This window comes from Micromesistius poutassou, assembly GCF_964030765.1.
Source record: "Micromesistius poutassou genome assembly, chromosome: 2".
In the NCBI taxonomy this organism is placed as follows: domain Eukaryota; kingdom Metazoa; phylum Chordata; class Actinopteri; order Gadiformes; family Gadidae; genus Micromesistius; species Micromesistius poutassou.
Genome location: NC_140272.1, coordinates 19928761 through 19948934, shown reverse-complemented (window position 1 = coordinate 19948934; position 20174 = coordinate 19928761). Strand labels below are relative to the sequence as shown.

The 20174-nt window shown below is 45.0% G+C and overlaps 1 protein-coding gene across 1 annotated transcript in view; it reads right to left on the bottom strand.

Moving 5' to 3' along the window:
• The window catches only part of cntn6 (contactin 6), a gene marked incomplete at both ends in the record, with an annotated part of 30497 nt that extends 22058 nt beyond the window's left edge, over positions 1-8439 (bottom strand). Inside the window, 4 exons of the mRNA XM_084464242.1 lie at positions 1672-1767; positions 3368-3543; positions 4910-5087; positions 8382-8439. Of these exons, the coding sequence (XP_084320368.1) occupies positions 1672-1767; positions 3368-3543; positions 4910-5087; positions 8382-8439 (508 nt within the window). The remainder of the gene's footprint in view (positions 1-1671; positions 1768-3367; positions 3544-4909; positions 5088-8381) is intronic.
• Positions 8440-20174: the final 11735 nt, after the last annotated feature.

The following is a 20174-nucleotide window of genomic DNA, read 5'->3' as shown; positions in this document are numbered from 1 at the left end:
AGGGAGAGAGAGAAGGAGAGAGAGGGAGAGAGGGAGAGACAGAGGTAGAGAGAGAGAGAAAGAGAGAGAGAGAGACAGAGAGAGGTAGAGAGAGAGAGAGAGAGAGAGAAAAAGGGAGATGAAGCGAGGGGAAAAAAAAAAAGCGAGAGCAAGAGAGAGAAGTGGTGGGGTTACAGGCGACCCCCAAACTGACTTTCCTGATTACAGAGACCCAGGCGGGAATCAGGCTTCCACTCAGGAGCCGGCGATGTCAGGGGCCCCTGGGGTCCACCCACCCAGGGGCCCTTCACATAATCTCAGGTCCTCCGCAGACCCGGTCTACCTCTCCGGGCGCTGCTCTCTCTCAGCTATTGATTGCTCAGAGGAAAGACGGAGCTGTGGTTTAGTTTATTTTTTTTTTTGTTGTTCAAGTCTCAAAAATAAAACAGCACAATAGCGTCATTATTGGCCCCAGACCGTGAGAAAAGGCTGACAATTCTGAAAAAAAGAAACAATTTTTTTGTTGTAATCGGGGGGTTTGTGAAGCTGGGCGAAGCGGCGAGTGAGGTAGTGGTGGGAACGTGGGGAGGTGAGGGGGGGGGGGGGGGGGGGGAGTAAATTGCCAGAATGTCTCGCTGGAGAGCCTGGTGGAGGACACGTGTGTTTCTGGTTGGAAGGGAGGCGTGAGGAGGGAGGGGAGAGAGAGAGAGAGAGAGGATGGAAAAAAAAAATTGAAAAAAACTGGCGCACTGGCGTGAAATTGCGCCAGTGGGCACCGGGTGGCCACAAGAGTGCACCGCCACTCTGAGGGTCTGCTAATCAGCAGCACACAGACATGAGGGTCGGCTCACAGCTGCGCCGCTGGATAAATTCTCCCCGGATCCAAAACCCACCTTTTTTTTTTCCTTCCTTCCTTCCTACCTTCCTACCTTCATTTCTTCTTCCTTCCTTCCTTTTTATTTTTTATTATTACCTACAGATAACCTGGCCAACAGCGGCAGACAGGACAGTTAGGTGAGGAGCACGGAGGAATGCCAGAGACTTTATAGACAACGGCTTTGGTCACAGATCATATTGGCTCGGGGGGGGGGTTGGAAATATGAAGCAGAAAGAAAAAGGGAATCATTAAAAAAAGGGTTGGGATATAAATGTGGGATATAAAATAAAAAAGCAGAGCTCAAGGTTAGGGGCAGTATGGCTATTAACTATAGGGCTGTTTTGAGGTTCTGGAGGTATATATATATATATATTAATATATCCACACACACATGAGAACAGTGGCTGATCCGGCCAGCCATGATCCAAAGAAAAAGAATAGAAAAAAATGCCCCCTGTCAGAGAGATAAGGAGAAAGCCTAGGAAATGGAGGGCAAGAGAATGCGTGTTTGAAACAAGGGGCATCACAATAGAAAGAGAGGGTTAGCCATGAAAAGAAAAGAAGAGGGTGCCCGCACAGGCACACACACACACACACACACACACACACACACACACACACACACACACACACACACTGGTGTTAGGAGGAGATAGCAAAAGTAGTAGTGCAGGAAACAATTGAGACTGCTGGCGCAAGGAATGTGTGTGAATCCAGTGGAGACAATGACACACAAAAAGAGAGCGAGAGAGCGAGAGCGAGAGAGAGCGAGAGCGAGAGATGGTGGTTAGAGAGAACATAAGGTTCTCCGGTACCTCCGCTGTGGGGAGGCGGACCACACAGCAGAACCACCGCCTGGCCCTCCCGCACCGACACCGTGTTCCTCAACTTCCGGCTGAAGTTCTGTAGAACTGTGGAGAGAGAGACACACACACACACACACACACACACACACACACACACACAGTATTTGAATATTAAGTCATTCAGCAGGCGCTTTAATCCAAAGCGACCACAGTGAATTATTCTAGACACATGTGATTAAGAGGTGGGGGGGGGGGGGGGAGGTGGAGGTGCCCCCTCCCTGTGGACGCCTGAACAGCAGATGCTGGGGGTTCCAAACCCAGAACCGTTCTGTTGTGGGAGTCAGAATACACAACGTGCTCCACTAGGCTCCACTAGCCTGTACATGCAAACCAAAATAACAATAACAGGAGAAAAGTTTCTGAGGCTCTGACAGTTCTCTTTAGGTTCCTGTGAAACGCGAGGCAAGGGAGTGGTTTTTTCCTTCTAACTCCCAGGAGTGTATTCCGGTCTGTGTACGCGCCTGGATGTCAAGCACTAGCACTAGCGTCTTCACTAATATCGCCGCAGAAATAATCCCTCCCTGAGATACTGGAGGAGGAGGAGGTGGTGGTTGGACAAAAAGAAAAAAAAAAAGCGTTCATTAAATGTTGCTGCGTGCAAGGATTGGTCCAAACCCCAAACGTGGTGCACCTGAAAATACCAAGCGCATCCCAGGAGGACTGGAGCAAATATCAGCCATGATGAAGTGGAACTCGGCTCAAGAGACAGAGGGGGGGTGGTGGGGGGGGGAAATCTAATTAAGAGACAAATTGGAAAAAAACATCCGTTAATGAATTCCACCTGTACTGCATTATTGATGCAGCGATGGTAAGATGGAGAGAATGTGTACCACCTAAACAAGGGCGTCTCTCCAACTCTCCGAATGGACACTTCACTAGACATGGCAAGCCGGGGTAACAAATCAGATTTAGGGAGATTGAAATTACTTTTCACACGCTATTAATCCAGGCTCCCGCATGTGCACGCCCACATATCCACACACACAGACACACACCCACACGCAACCACACACACACACACACACACAGACATACATGCTTAAAACACACACACACACACACACAAACACACATGCGCACACACACACACGCACACACACACAAACACACTCCAGTAACCACGCAAATTGAACCCAACTCATGGCTGCCCATAACCATCAGCCCCCAGATTAGCACCATTCCTTTACGATGGAAAAAAACATGACCGCACAGTATGAAATGGAGATATATCGCCAGTGGATGGCACATCATGACATAGGTACCACAACCAATGGAAAAAAGTGACAAAAATGTACTCTTAAAGATAGAAAAGATGAACGTGTTGTCAATATGTTACATTTATTAATCCCAGAAGGGAAACGAACGGTAAAACACGACGAGTGAATAGCATCCTGTCAGCTCTCATCTCTTTACTCCCGGCGAGCTACGAACGTCAGCAAATAGTCCCAGACGAAGCACAAACACAGCACGACGAGGGAAAGAGCCACAGCGAGACGACAACTAGGATGACTGGGACGGAGTTTTAAGACAATACCCCTCAGTAGTCCCTCCCTCTCTTTCTTTCTTTCTTTCTTGACACTTCCAGCCTGTTTGAGGCGTGGCGTCACATAGTGATCCACCCCCGACACACATGTCACTGACTCACATGCAAACTTGATCCTGGCCTCTCTGCTGACCACCGTCCCGACGGCGTTGGTGGCGATGCACTGGTACACCCCCCCGTGCTGCGTGGCCAGGGGCTCTCTGATCAACAAGTTCCCCTCGACGAGGCTGTAGCTGGGCTCCAGCCCGGGGTCCACCTCCCTCCCGTCCACCCTCCACCTGGGGGACAGAGGGTAATGATGATGGCGGCGGCGGTGCTGGGTGGGGGGGTAATGATGTTGATTATTTGTGTGGGTCATATAATGGGCGCATTTTCCGTGACGCAGGGGTTGAAGAAGAAGGTTGTTTGTTTTCTAATGGGGGGGCCTCCCATTACGACCAGAACGGCACCTCGTTGTTATCATTGGGGCCTTTACGTCCGGCTAGACTTCTGTTGTCTCTCTCTCAGACTGGGATTTCTGCGAGTGACCGCCTATTATATTCTAGACATGTCTGATGCTTCTCCCGGGGTATGACTGGTCAGATTTAGAGCCCGGGATTAGCAGTTGAAGACGCAAACAGGAGACATTTAACCGATGGGGGCTGATGAATGAAATGATGAATGAATTCAATCAAGTGGGACATGTGATGAAAGCGGGGTCGCCCCAGAAAACTTGTACAACTCTTTAAACACGCAGGCATGCATGCCCACGTATAAACACCCAACGCCCACCCACACACACAAAGAAACAGAGACACACACACACACACACACACACACACACACACACACACACACACACACAGAGACAAATGTGCACTCAAACACACACACACACACACATGAGGGAAGCAGTATGTTGTCATGGGCCAGGGAGAATTGTCTGGATAGGAAAAGAATAAAGGGATAACTTATTCCTTCAAAATGTCCTAAATATGCCACCAGGAGACGACGGCGAACAGAGATAGCGGGAATAGTGCAGTAACAGAGCGTCTATCTATACAGGGCCCAGCTGTCTGGTTACACACAGTGGACGGACAAGCGAAGATCAGGTTATTTGATCAATATTGTTTGTCATTGTTTTTTTGTGTGTGTGCACACGTGCGTGCGTGCGTTTCAGATGAATGTCACCTTTGAATATTCATATTTCATCTGTCTATCTGAGAGAGAGAGCATGAGAAAGGGAGCGAGAGAGAGAGAGCAAGCAAGCACGAGAGAGAGAAAGCCAGGGAGAGCGATAGAGTTGAAAGCCAGAGAATGCCATAGGAGTGAAAGCGAGCACGAGCGAGAGAGAGAGAGAGAGAGAGAGAGAGAGAGAGAGAGAGAGAGAGAGAGAGAGAGAGAGAGAGAGAGAGAGAGAGACGTGAAAGCGAAAGCTAGTGAGAGAGCGAGAGAGCAAGAACAGAGAGATAGAGAGAGAACAGAGAGAGATAGAGAGACAGTCAAGGGGAGAGAAAGAGAGAAAGACAGGAAGACAGGAATGCAGGCAAGAAGAGGAGAGTGACAACACAGCGACAGTACAGCGGCGCGTGCGCACACGGCGCGTGCGCACACAGCGCTGCGACACACAGACTGTCGATTCAGTTAGCGATAGTAAACACTGACTGGTAGCGCGGCGGCGGGTTCCCCTTGGCCTTGCAGTTGATGAAGGCCTGGTTGTCCTGGGCGCCCAGGGGCAGCACGCTGTCGCTGGGCTCCTGGGTGAACACGGGGCCGTGGGGGGGGCGGCTGGCGGCGTGGGAGACCCCGGCGCTGGAGGGGGCGCGATGCCACGCCACAGACCCTGGTGACAAACGGAACGCAAACCATCAACACACCATGCACACACACACACACATATGAACGTTAGCTGTGTGTTTTACACTTTTTTGTGACGTTTTTGTGTGATGCTGCAGTGTTGAGGGTGCCTGGAATACGAGAGAGAGAGAGTGAGAGCAGATTTTGAAAGTCAACAACCAAAACAAACGTCCCCTCCCGCTCTGTTCACGCCCACCATTCATACATTTCTCTGCCATTGTGAAGTGCTACATCACACACTTGCAATTGACAGGCGAGATGTATTTCCCTAACCAATCCTGGTAAAGATGCCCTAATTGGTCGGAGATTAGTCAGCAGTGGTCTAAAATGTAAATTGTCTCACACAGGGGGAGGCCCAGTCCACTTGAAACAGTTTTTCTCTCAGTGCAATTCACTCATTAATAGCTGTCTGATGGCTAGTCCATTTCTAACTAATTACACTCAAATAATAGCTCTTGAGTCTTACCTACATTCAACACGGTTTTTAATCGCCTAATTAATCGGCAATGTATTAACATGATGCCTGCAATTACTCAAACACACACACTCACCACATCTCTTGCATAGAGCAAACTTAAACAAAGCAAAACATAGAACCGCAACCAGACACAGGGGATAATTGATCAGGGATCAATCGTGGGACTTTCTAGTCACCGGTTTTTCTGATTCCTTGCCCTCCCTTGGGCCCTTTTCATCCTCCGGTGGGTGGGTCTGGCGCCGGGGGATTGATTGGTGGAGCACGTCGGTTCGGTGCACAACCTCAAAAATATCAATACGCTGGAGTAATTAGCCAGTGTTTCGCTAATTACTCTGTCAAATCTATCATATCTTCCATTGATGCTCATCGATGAGCAAAGGGCACACCTACACACACACACAAATGCTAAGATGCGCGCGCGCGCGCACACACACACACACACACACACACACACACACACACACACACACACACACACACACACACACACACACACACACAGAAGGTCAGTCAGTGCATTGCGGATGGCTGCGTGTTCAGTTGCCATCTCAAGGACTCTCCCACTGTCTCTCAAGTCTATGTGATAAGTCTTATTTTTCTTCTTTTTTTGTGCTTTTTGAAGAGATGAGACACTTGTATGTGGGAGCTAGTGTGTGGCCTCCTCAGCCATGTCCTTACCTTCCTCATCGTGGTCATGATCATTGTTCTAATGAGTTGGTGGGAGGGCTTGTGCTTTCATCCTAAACTGAGCTGCTCCTGTCTCTAAATGGTTGTGGTGTCCTTTAAATTCTACTAATTAACCTTTCAGAGTCCGGTTGTTGAAAAGTGATCCTTGCTAGCCCCTGTGTTTGCTGTATCAGGAATGCGCACACACACACACACACACACACACACACACACACACACACACACACACACACACACACACACACACACACACAGAGATGCAATAATGCACACACACTGAAACGTGACGTGTTGTATTGCATTCAGGCGCACACACAAGCAAACAAACAAATGCATACATTACATAGGCATGTGGACACACTCACACACACAGGCATGCATCCAATTGTATGCAGGCACACACACACCCACACACACACACTTTCTCACAAGCATGCATTTAATTATACAAAGGCACACACACACCCAACAACACACAAACAAACACATGGACACACTTTCACAAACAGAGAGCCGACATTCGATTTTCTAGCGGCTGTACACGCATCAATAATAGACAGAGAGATGTAGGTGTGTACTTCCACCACTAACTGTCAGGTTCAGCCTGCATGGTTCTCCACTTTGATGTGATGCCTTTACACACCACCATATGTACGCTGTACCAGGCTCGCCCGGCCGGTAGCGCCGCCACAAACTGCTGACTGCGTACAAAATGCTAAATCAATGAAGATAGAAGCATAAACAACAGCACAATGGACCCTTGCTCCAAAGACTGTATAAATTTGAATACATCTGTCTGGTGGCTTGTAAACGGGATGGCTCTTGGGTTTGGAGGATATATCTGTCAAGCTGGACTTGTCGACGTTATATCTGTCTCTGTGGTCTAGGAGCAGAAACAGGTTGCAATAAACAAAACAACAATAGGACCATAGAGGTGGGCTCTCCAGATGCAGAACTCTTATCGTTTTACTTTATTTATTTTTCTTTGTTTTCTTGTTCGTTTTATTTGCTTTTTTTGGGCTACCCAGCGTTTTGGGGGGGGACCAGATTACCATACAATTTACGTTGCACTTAAAGTAATTATAGTTGGAACTGAATTCTGCTTACATTTTTATAGCGGTTGCCACCACTGAGAATTGCTTGTGAAAACAAAAAGGCAATCAAGGACAAGGAGTAAAGGAGTAAACTAAATCCAAGAGTAACCAGCCGTTTTTATCGGTGAGTGATGTTGACTGAAAATAGTCGAGGATGCAATAATAAGCAGCCCTGTTGTTGACATTAAAACGATACTGATCAAAAACCTTGAAATTTTTGCCACCCTGAGGGGCGGGTGAAAGAAAGAAGGCTGGGTTCAGTTGCTATTGCAGGGAAGACTATGCATTTATTTACTTTTTGATGAGTGCAGTTTAAAATGTTGCTGCGTTGCTTGTGCTCCTGTAAAGATCGACTAAATAATAAATAATCAAGCTACTCACAAATGAAGACATTATCTGTTTGCTTATATTGCTTGGAAGGGACCTATAAAACAGCAAACAAATGATGTCTGAACAAGGGTTACATATGCCCTTCATTTATTCGCAACAGTTAAGATTTAGGTTGAATAATCTTCTCAACAGGAGCCGACGAGCACATCACACCTGGCCGCGCTATAGGGGCCTCCGATCCATCACGGAATTGATTTCAAGCTCACGCTTCTTCTTTATAAATTACTCAGGGCCAAAATGTCTTTCATCCCTGTTCCTTCAGTATGGATCTCCCGCCTTAATGTCTTACCCATTTAAAACCATATCACACTGCTGTTTTGACTGTGACTTCATCTCTGCAAAGCACTTTTTAATATCCCTTTGTGAAGGTGATATATACACGCTTCCCTTGTCTTACAACTTTAACAGTAGTTTGACATAAAGTTGTGAAAGTTTTTTTTTGATGTCAAAGTCCCCAGAAAATATGTTTTGTTTAGTTTTGATGTTCGAACAGCAGGTCCCCCGGATGGGAGAGATACCGTATGACACGATTACTCGGTGAAGAGTCGGAAGAAAAGAGGCAACCAATCCCCAACAGTCATGTGTATGCAGATCAGGTGTGACATCAAAGGCAGCGTGAGGGACATCTTACCAGCCAGACACTCTTTGAGTGACAGAAGGATTAACAGTTTCCATGGCAACAGCTTCATTTTCCAAGGTCAAAGAGTCCCTCTCCTCCAAGTCAGTTGCCGGCGGAGTGGAGTGGAGTGGAGAGGAAGGAGAGTAGGGGGGGAGGGGGGGTGGGGGTGGGGGGGGGGAGAGAAGGATATTTCCCCGGCCAAGTCTGTTTTTCCTTCTCCTTGTTTGGCTGTAGAAGAAAGAGCACACAGGGAAATGAGCATCGCAGATATTTCGCCTGGCCACACACAGGCAAGCTTTCAAGCGTCCTTAGGCTCCAAAATGGCTCCAACTTGAGGGAGAAGAAAACCTCCTGGCAAGCCATTTTAATAATGCAGTCATCCTTCTGAGCACAGCTAGACGCCACACTTTAGGGTCAGCTCACTGCTGATCCCCAAGAGGCGATATGTAGCAAAAAAGGATCTCTCCCGGGAGCTAATGGAAGGGGTGGAGGGAGGCCGAACGCGTACAAGGAGGGGAGGAGGAGGAGGCGCAGATTTGAGCAGTTGAGGAACGACGACAGATGAACACAGGCAGATTTCCGCCCACGGCGACGTAAGAGCGATGCTTACTGTCGGCGCAACGTTTAACACGTCGCGTGTTTTTACACGTCTGTGTTTTTACTTTCTGGTTTTGGCGTCTGGAGTCTATCATTGATGTTGTGAATATATTGTTTTAGGATTTTTTTTGCGTGGGTAAGTGGGTGTTAGCGGTGATTATTAACCTCATTATCAACCTTCCCTCTGGTTCAGTGTTTTGAACCTGTCGTAGAGGTACCACTAGTGGTGCGCGAGGGTACCGCAGAGGTACCTCTAGTTCAGTGTTTTGAACCTGTCGTAGAGGTACCACTAGTGGTACGCGAGGGTACCGCAGAGGTATCTGAGATTTTAGTCTTCAAATAGACAAATGTACAATGATTGAAAAATGATGAAAAGAATTGATAAGAGAACTGAAAAGAAATATATTATAAATATTGTTCTGTAAATGTAGTAGTATGGCTTGTTGTTATTTGAAATATTGTGTCACTTTGTACGTTGCATTGTTTTAAATGGTTATGTTTTCCATTGATGTTTTGAGGTAATTTGTGTCAGCTAAATAAAAACATTGAGCAATAGCAACATAGCTGACCAATTTCCAAAGTTTCCAACTGGCCAAGGCCTTCTTGCAGTAATAATTGTGATTAAAGGTTAACTTTTTGATCAGCCTCTGCATTTGTATTTATACATTTTTTACCGTTATGGGGTGGTCCACGAAAGGTCTTGATGACAATATACTGGTACACTTAAAGTCAAGGGGTGGCAATCACTGCTCTAGTCAGCAAATAAAGGGTTTTAGTTATGACTTACTTTAGCATTGAAGGCTCACTCCAGACTTCACTGAAGGTGAAGATTAGTTTAAATGAGTAACTTATTTCGACTTTATCCAACCCAACTAACAGTACATTATACACATACATATGTGTACATATAATCCCATGAAATCCCACGAATGTTTTTTCGTTCCAATGAGCCTTTATACCTACAAAGAGAGCTTTAAATCAATTACATTTTCCATCACCAGAGTTGTAAGGGGTACTTTTTTAGTACCGTTATAGAGCTGCATGCAACACATTTATTGCACTTGCTCTCTCTCTAATCAACACACTGACAACGGATGTCTTGGAATAGCCCTTCCTCTCCACGCACACAAGATTTACATCTCAACGAGTACTAGTTTCAACCAACGTACACCTATGGCAAGTCAGCCTAATCTGTATTTCATACAGTCTATGTTGAGTCACTTTAACCTTTATTATAGATGTGTTGGACCTACACCAGAGCTCTATTGGCAACACAATTCTTGACTACTTGACTTGGCTATTCTTTTACTATTGTAGAGATAGTAGGATACACTTCTAACCAGAGATGTTGAACCATTGGGAGCATTTTGAAACATGAGATGTCTCCGTTTTAATTACATTTTAGTTAGGCTATTGTCAAGGGAAGGATACATTTTGTAACCCTAACCCATTTTGTAATTTGCATATTGTGTATTAAGTATGGACCAAAAGATGGCTCTATAGATGAATGCTGTTGCCTGACCTTCTCCAGGGCAGGTATACGTCACTAGACACATACCAGTAATCAAGTATTTAGGTATATATCCAATATCTTTAAAAAGAAAAAAACCTTGAACGAAAAAATAAACCTTAAAAAATATTGGCCTCAGAGTTATTTATTCCAAGCACCATTATTTTCTAAGATGCTCTTTCTATTTTTCCAATCTTGTGATTGTCTCAATGAGTATGGGTAAAATAATGTACCATGAGTTCAAAACTTTTTAAGTGATTTAATGTAACTCAACTTCCCTCTCCTCAATTAGTCCTCTGTCTAAAAATAATCAACCCAGGAAATTACTTGGAAAAATATTTTGTGTATTATACAACACTTATTATTGGATTGTTCAGATGAAGTTTTAATAATTTCTGGATCTACCTCCAGAAATGTGTTTCGGAAAATGGGTGAAGGAATGATAAAGAAATAATTGGCTTTTAGATCAAATATACACTACATTTGTAAATACAAAACTTTTTGGAATTTTAAGATAAATCCTGAGTAAATCGTTGGAGAACGCCCTCGAAATAGCAAAAGAAGAACAAAAAACAAAATTACTTTCAACTTTTAAATGTGGCAATTAGACCTGCAAAACAAGGATTCACCTCATAAACCACAGCTTCCCAGAGTGGCGCTTCAATGTAAAACGATGTATGTTCAAAGAGGTATTCCTTTTGGGCTTTCTTTTACCCAATTAAACCTAATCTTAACCTAGTCTTATCAAGATGAAGCAGAAGAAAACTTTTTGACGGTTCTTGAATCTGGCAGACAAGGTCGAGTGAGGTGGAAGGAGAGTTGAGCTCAGGCCAGCAATCTCTGAATTTGCTTCACTAACTCTAAAACCAGCAAGATCTACAACTAAAAAACAAGGGTGCTTAAAGGTCCCACGGCATGAAAATGTCACTTTATGAGGTTTTCTAACATTAATATGAGTCCCCCTAGCCTGCCTATGGTCCCCCAGTAGCTAGAAATGGCATTAGGTGTAAAACAAGCACTAGGTATCCTGCTCCGCCTTCGAAAAAATTAAAGATCAAACGAGGCAATTTGGAATTTTCCCAGTATGTCGTCATACGGGGAAATGTTACCTCCCCTTTCTCTGCTTTGCCCGCCAAGAGAATTTGGCCCGCCAATGAGACAGTGAGCTACGACTGTGCGAGCGCCACACGTGTGTGTGTGTGTGTGTGTGTGTGTGTGTGTGTGTGTGTGTGTGTGTGTGTGAATACACACACACTGTAACGGAAGTGTTGTACACTTCTTTGTTATTTGGATAACCGTTCTGCTGTTGGTGTTATGGAGCATAACAGGCAACACAATAAGGCAAGCTTGCGTAAAGCTTGCATTTGGTGAAAAAGACTAGACTGCGTCGGGTTCTCTGACGTCTCTGGTATTTCCACAACGAGACTCGTAGTGCAGGTTATCTCAGCCACGGTTGAGAGGGAATTGGGGGAAAAGAACTTTGGCTTTGACTCCCTGTAGTACATGAACCGTGACATGGAGGAGAAAGGGATTGTTGCCCGTGATTGTCTCCCGCCGGAGCCACGAGGCGCCGGAGCCACGAGGCACCACCGCCGCGAGGCACCACCTGGCTCGTAGTGACTGTAACTCTGCACCAAGGCTGAATTTCTTGAACGTCTTCAAGTACTGTATTAGGGGCCCACTAACAGCTATATAAAAGCATTCATAAAGTAGCATGCCATGGGATCTTTAAAGGGGTAGTGAAATCGTCTTTTTTAAGTGTCCACAAAGCAGTTAGTGAACATTAAATATTGCTCTGAGCTCAAATCACGTCCCTTTCGTGACGTGAAATGTAATGCCTTTTTGGCATTACAACACCACAACACCACAAAGGAACGCCTACGGCGAGAGGATAATGGTGTGTGTGTGTGGATGCGTGGAGCCTCATACAGGCACCAGTTGTTGTTGATGGGAAAAGTTTCTCGGACACCTAAATTGTTCATACACAACGACTCTACTCTACTAGCTTTAAAAAAATTGCACAATGTTGGCGCGTGTCGTCATCATGGGGATAACACCTTGCCACTTCTACCTCTCAGGCCACAACAGGTTTTATTTTCTCAAAGTGTTACAATTCTAGCTGAAAAGGGTGTTCACTTACACTTTAATGCAGCAAAGTTTTTCTTTAGTGGAAGTTAATGGGATACATTTGCCACGCAAACCACAGCAACATGCCGCAACCGCACAATGTCACCCTTTCTGTTGACATTCAAGAGAAGCTGGAGTCTTTCTTATTGTATAATGTGGGCATTGTCCCTATTTTGAACAAGCATCCGGCCGACACAATGGCACGGCATCTTAAGGGCACTTTTGCATTGGCCACAACAATCAACAAGTTTTTGTCTCTTATTAACCTTTATATCATTCAGTCCGTTCAGAATTTCATGAAAAGAAAAGAAAAAAATCAATACTTTGCACAAAAAAATGCATTGAAGAATGAACAAACACGCTGTGATTCGGGAGATAATAGGAAGTACAACGCAATCGCAAAGGTTTTCTAACAAGAGCCCTGGAGCACAATGTCATTAGTGGCCTTGCTGGGCTCAGTGATCGATGCTAATTTATGTTTGCCACTGTCAGCTGTCCGGTTCCACTTTGGAGACGATCAACTTTCTTTTGTCCGCCTCGTCCTGGAACACAAGCATCCTTTTTCCCTCCCTGGTGCTCAAAGTCAACCCCCCCCCCCCTCCTGGACCCTGCCTTCTGGTTTCCCATCGACGGCTCCCATCCCGTTACTGGCAGCAGCCCGCCTCCTCCATCATCTGAAGCTCTGCCGCTTCAATGCTGCCTCTATGTTCTAGCCCCCCCTCAGGGGAGGACGCCTTTCACGGTCACCCTTCAGAAATTTAAAAGCACTTGCTTGTGACGCCTGTTATTAATTTATCGGCCCGGTAAAAGAAAATATATATATAATGGTAATAATTCTTATGGCCAGAGGATGGTTTGGTCGCAGGTGTTGGAAACTCCAAATAGGATGAAGCCAAGCTAATGGTGCCTGCAAGGGACACTATCTGTCAGGGATAATCCCTAATAACAGCGTGGCGAGAGATAATGTGCTTCCGCCTCTTTCTCTCAGCAGCGGCAGCGGCGGCGCCACGATATATAGAGATAGCCGTGGCGACATGACTCAATGAGGTATGGATATTGACACAGCTAACGTATCCGATTCATGCTACTGGCCTGGTTCAACGTTTTCCCAATTACTTCCTTACTCCTGTGCTGAACGATGACATTTTTACAAATAAACTAGGAGGATGGAGAAAAAAAAAAGAAACATTTGGGGAAATTTGTGGTGGGGGTGGGGTGGGGTTTGGACGGTGAGCCATGTTCCACTAAATTAGTTCCTGAGTAATAGGCTAAACACGTGACTGCTGGAATTAACATTTTATGCCTTGTGAGAAGTAATTAAATTATGTTTTTTGGAGCACGCCCGAGTAAGTAATACCAACACCCGATCCACATGGGAGCCAGTGGGGGTCTCTGCAATGCCACGTATTATGTGGCAACAGACTCCTTCAACCCCCCCCTTCCGCCAAATTATATAATTTAGTCATTTTGTGATGGATCCTGTCCGGATGCCAGTCAGCGAAACAGACACTGGAGCCGCACAGAGAAGCGGCCGTGGCCGGGAAACAGTCAGTCAGGTGCAGAAGTACATATTACATCCTCCGTCCATTAGAGATTATGAGGAGTAGAGAGAAACTGTAGCTTAGGGTCCCTGTGATTTCTAGTTCAGATAAGTAGCGCACACATGAACATAGGACACACGAAGGAGAGGAGAGCTATAAAGGAAGACATAGAGATAAAGGCTAGATGAAATTGGATCCAAGGGAGAATGAGTTTATGGTCCTGAATGTTCCACCTGTTGATGTTGGACTAAGACATTTTTGGACCAAATATGCATTGTCGAGTGGTTTTCATGAATATGAATATAAAGAATGTATGCTTTGCTAGTAGATTGAATACTATTACAGTTTCCTTATAGTTAAGTCACTAGTTTCTCATCTCTTTCTCATCTCAGTTTTTCATCTCCCTGATGAATTATATGCCCACTGATTGAAGATGATTTTGGAGGGGGTACAAATAATGTGTTTTCTTTCATATTTCATGCAATTAGCAGTCTGGGCAGGTACATATCCCATTGCTCTGAATAGCGCCTCCATTTTCTGACTCTATGATTGAGGCCTCTTTGACTAAAGGCCAGACCCCTACCTGCTTTGGAATGACCTGTAGCTTGCAAAAAAGACCAAATCACAAGCGCTTCAGGTAACATATTTTGCTTTGAGGATAACAACACCAGTAAATAGTAAAAAGTTAGCAAATGCTGCACTTGTCTATACTGTCTAAACCCTACATCCTATGAATACTAGAATAAGGCACTGCCATCAATACATGCTACCTTTAAGAAGAGGAAGACCAGCAGACAGCCGTCATCATGGGGTGTTGTACCGCATGGTTAAGAGAACCATGTTCCTTCTCCTCGCAGATGGAGTGTTCACTAAGAGAGTGTAGTCAGCTGGCTTCTGCAACAGCCTACACACAATCAGCCTCCCGGAGAGAGAGAGACAGAGGGAGAGAGAGGGAGAGAGAGGGAGAGAGAGCGAGAGTGCAAGAGAGAGAGAGAGAGAGGACTTAATGTGATCTGAAGGGAGGTGGGGTTGCTTGCCATTGTCCAAGTTTAGTCGGCACTGGAAGCAGCTGTCAGTATAAGGGAGAATGTGGCTTGCTGCCTTATTACCTCTTAGCTGGTACCTATTGTAGTCAATTCAACCATGATGGTTTTAAAGTAGCCAACCAATCAGAGCAAACAATTTCCATATGAAAGGTAAGAGGGCTAGCCTGCGGGTGGATTTAGCATAGCATGATGAGACGGAAAAAATAACACACTATAATAGGTGAACAACAAGCGACAAGCAAAGGCCCCATCTCAGGAGGCTATGCTTGGCGGTGTCCACGACTGTAAATGGATGCAACATAAAATAACCAATCATAGTGACCTTAATGTTGGAAGCACTCCCTTTCACAGAGGCCATTGGTTGTCATAATTTGGTTTCCAGCAGGGCGGACTCCAGCGGAGGTGGGGAGGGGGTTTGGAGGATAAAAAAAAGATTAATTGTAGTTCTGCAGGTGGCAGGAGCCCCTGCTTGCCACTGGTCTCAATAAAACGCACTGGAGAACCAGTTCAACAGCAGGAAACCTCTCCCGTCCTCCCACGCTCTCGCTTCCCCCTTCTCGCTCTCTCTAGTCTTGTACATCCTGACAAAAAAAAGTTAATGGGACGCAAGTTGTATGAGAAGGGCATCTTAAGTATCTGCTTGTGATAAAAATGGAAAAATAATAATGCTGCCTTATGCTCTAACTTTATTTGTTTGAAAGTCTCTAGGGAGAATATTCGCCTAGGAGATTGAACTCATACTTACAGTATATGTGTACACACACACAAAATTAGCATTAGGATTGTTAGAAATATATAATATTATGAACCTACCCATGCTGTCTATGCTATACTAAGATATATAGCCCTGCATAGTTGCTGGAGGTCCTTTTAGCTCAATACAATTCAAAAACGTACATTAAGCATTAGCATTCACTGCCATATTGGCAGATAAAAAAACTTATTTCTTTCACTACTTCCCAATAGACCAAAGGTAGACCACTCTCCATCTTGCCACTAGCCAGAGAAGACAACTTGTGGTGCTTATGAATCATGTGGAAACATCCTTTCCACATCCATTTAAGTGCCTCATGTTAATAATTCATAGAATCAATTACACGTCTCCAAATACCGAACTGTGTCTCCTCAGTCTCTCTCCTTGTCAATTGATTACCTCTGATACAAGTGATGTATGAGAAGGGTTAGGGTTAGGGTTAGTGATGTATCTGAAGGGCCAGATGTCTATCACCCACTCGATGAAATAATTTAGTTTAATAATTGAATAATAATAATTTAATTCAAAATAAAAGTGACAGGTGTGTCATCTCAATCTCCATCTGCCGTCGGCAGCTGCTTAAAATAAACATTGTGATGTGCTTTTGAAATCAGACAGCAACCCTGTGAGAAATGAGACACCTTAACGCAACCTTATTTTTATTTAAGATAACTTGGGTTGGGAAGGCAGTAAGAAATGATGTTGCGTATACATAGCGTCTAAGCTTTTTTAATGACATCTGGGATCAACTGGGATTTTGTGCAAACAGAAACCATGGTAATGTCAATTCTGCAGTAGCTGGTGAGGGTGCGCTTTAATTTCGAAATATGAACCACTGGGGCAGATTACACTGTCATTAGTGCGACACTGTTAAAACACAACGCCTGGCTGGGTTTGCTGATTCTCAGGGTATTCGGGTAGGGAGTATTGAATTGTGACACTGTGACAAGAATCAATACAGCTCCACGACAAGCGATACAATATATACTATATAAATATGAGGAAGAAATACACTATGGAAACCTAGTAGAAACACTGCAGGTCTGCTTGCAGTACTTTCATGCACTGTATAAGTGCTTGTATTCTCCTTTAAAATGACCTTTATATATGTATTCAAGATATAGGTTGGTAATAATGTGGTTCACAAAATAAGCACCTGTTCAGACGTTATATCTTGGTAGTAAAATACATATATCTATATATCTAAAGGTAAATATATAAATGGGTTTACTTTAAGGGCAGACGGCAAACGCCAATCGCTTTCTTGGGAGGAAAACTACACCTTTCACAGCCATGCAATGACATCTCCACATGGCAAGAAAAAGGCAAGGGAAAAAAAAACGGAGCACGATTATAAATTGCTGATTCTGTAGCGGACACATCATCGTAGCGCACGATATCATCATAGCCAGTCAGTGGTTCTGTTGACACAGCTTACTTGTCTTGCTGCCGGTTGCAATTGTGGCCGTCACTCATGTTAATAATGTGTGGGCAACGACCAGCATATTTCAGAGCAGCAACAAACATCGTATCATCTCCTCTGTTAGATCAGAAGTGCAAATGACTCATTTTTGCGTCAAAAAAGGTTAGCTTCCCTAAATTCGGGTTACGCACTTCCCTGACGAGCTGGAGAGGGAGATTGGGGGGACAGGCCAATCCAACACGTTGTGGCCCGACAGTGCATCTCATCTCATAAGTCCCTGCAGAGCCCCAAACAAAACTACTGTGAGCTTCCCAGGGCAGTGGGAATTTACAGTGAAGGCCATCTATAGGAGCACAGAGCAAGACCCAGGGATGAAAACCCACCAGTGCCGTAGACGTCATCAAAAATGCATGGCAGTCTTTGCTGTTTCCAAAGATGCAGCTCTTTGGAGACAATGGTGGAAGCTTCTAAGGGGGGGGGGGGGGGGGTTAGTATGATAGGGTATAAAACAAAAAAAAGCTTGTCTGCCGCCCCCTAATAGCTTGTCCTGCTGTATATAGAGTAGATGTGTTGCCATAGGATTGCAAAAAACATTCCTCAAATTGTTTATTGTTTTATATATATATATATATATATATATATATGTATATTTCTTAGTACTGAACCAGAATAAATCCTATAAGATTCACAACAATATTATTCATTGTAAGTGGCTAAAGTAACAGATGCAGTAAAGCTAGTGGATACAAATCTTACCGTCTTCAATTTATGTCATAGATATGAGCCATCATCCCATGAGCATCTTTAATAAGGCAATGTCCTGGCTTAGTAACGTAACACAACCACTGAAAGAATAGTTGTTGAGTTAGATTAGAGTTATCAGCATAGGAAAGGGTGATGTCTATAGGGGGCAGACTTGTATATAGTGTATTTGTTGGGGTGCTTGACTACCAGAGAGGCTCAAAGCCCAATGTTGGCAATCTACCAACAGGCATCCCTGAGTAAGATGCCTAACACCTATCTGCTCATTAATGGCATGCTTTTTAAAGCACTGTATTTTGCTAAAAGCATCTGCCAAACGACCACACAGTCACTTGGCAAAACGAAAACACAAACACATCACGAGCGGAACTCCGACCCGTCAGCAAGCGTCGGTACTAGTACAACCTAGTGATCAGTAGCAGAATGTACTTAGGTAAAGCAAGTAAAGAGAGCCATGGCGTAGGATTCCTCGCCTGTGACTCCTCAACAGAACGGGGTAATTTTCTTCGGGATCTTCCCTTAGCTACGGTGACTCTCGGAGCTCGTCTGGCCATTATTTAAGATGAAGTACATTCAGTGGCCTCAGTCCATCAGGAGCCCCCCAGAGCAAAGCGGCACAAGCAGCCCTCAAGAGCAGCTTTTTTTTTTTTTTAAATGCCAAGTCCTTCACACTGGTGGCCCCCGTATATTCCTCATGCCGCTGGCTCATTAGACAGGGCGCCGCTCCTTTAATTGCACTGCTGCTATCTGGCATGTTCAGGGGGGGCCCCGATGTGGCGGCGGTGGCCGTGGCACCGCTGCTGCAGTCAGCAGTGCCACCAGGTCCCTCCTCACCTCCCATCCTGTAAGGGCTTTGACGTCGCAGTGGAGGAACATTCTGTGGTTGCACACACACACACCCCTCACACACCCCCTCCTGTCACTTTAAATTGATGGCGATATTGCCGACGGAGTTCATTTAGGAAATGTTCCGGGGGGGCGGGGGGGGGGGGGGCAGGCGCACTTGTGACTGCAGGTGTCGGCGTGGTTCAAAAAAATCTGAGCAGCTGATTCTGTACAATGTGTTGTGTTCGCATTGAGAAGTTCAATGGTTGACATTATTCACCTGACTCTGGTGTTAGGGTTAGGGTTAGCTTTAACAGGTCATGTGTGTGATTGGCTTACATTTTGTTCCAGAATACAATCCTATTGCCTGAGGTAAGTGGAATAACTGCATGATATTCAGGGCAAATGTAGAATCTTGGGAAACGTAGGACCTGGCCACCTTAGACCGTCTTAGGCGGTCTGAGCAGTGCCTCAGCAAATCCAAGGGCAGTGACAAATGATCACAGCACAACAGTTCACAGTAACTGGCATTGACGAGTAATTATGGTGGAAGGAAAACAGGCGTAGAGCAGTGGAATTCGTTGTGCTTTGATTCGATGCTGTGTGTTCTGTTTAATTTGATCATTGTGCTATCGAACAGCATCTTCACGATGCAAAGTGACAGAACATATTTCAAAGACGGTCGTTGTTATTTGTCAACACTGTTCCTGCAGCAGCGGCGGATGCATGTTGTCATGCTGATAAACCAGACTAACCTCAATCAATTAAAAATAAACTAATACCAATTAAAGGGAACATCGGAAGTAGGTGTGTTGTTGGAAACAAATAGCGACGTTATCGGCGCTTCACTTCGCCGTCTTTGCTCGCGTGCAATTTGGCAACAGCGAGCGTCTATTGTCTTCCGTCATCCGGTTGCACCCGGGAAGATATCGTGACACAGTGGAGAACAAACCCATAAAGAATGCATACCTCAGAAGCATTCAATAAAATACAATTTAATATGACAATAAGATTTACCCAATTCCTTCTAACGGGTGTTTGGATTGATGCAGGCGTCAAAGGGAGAATCAAATTATGTAAATCTGTCAGGTTCCATTTACAGAGTGAGAGATAACCGGCACAGCGGTGGGAAGGCGGTGGGATACAGAGTACGGATGCATTTTATGCTGACATACGGGGGAACGCAAAGTCGAGACCCTGGTGACAATGTTGGCTTGTTG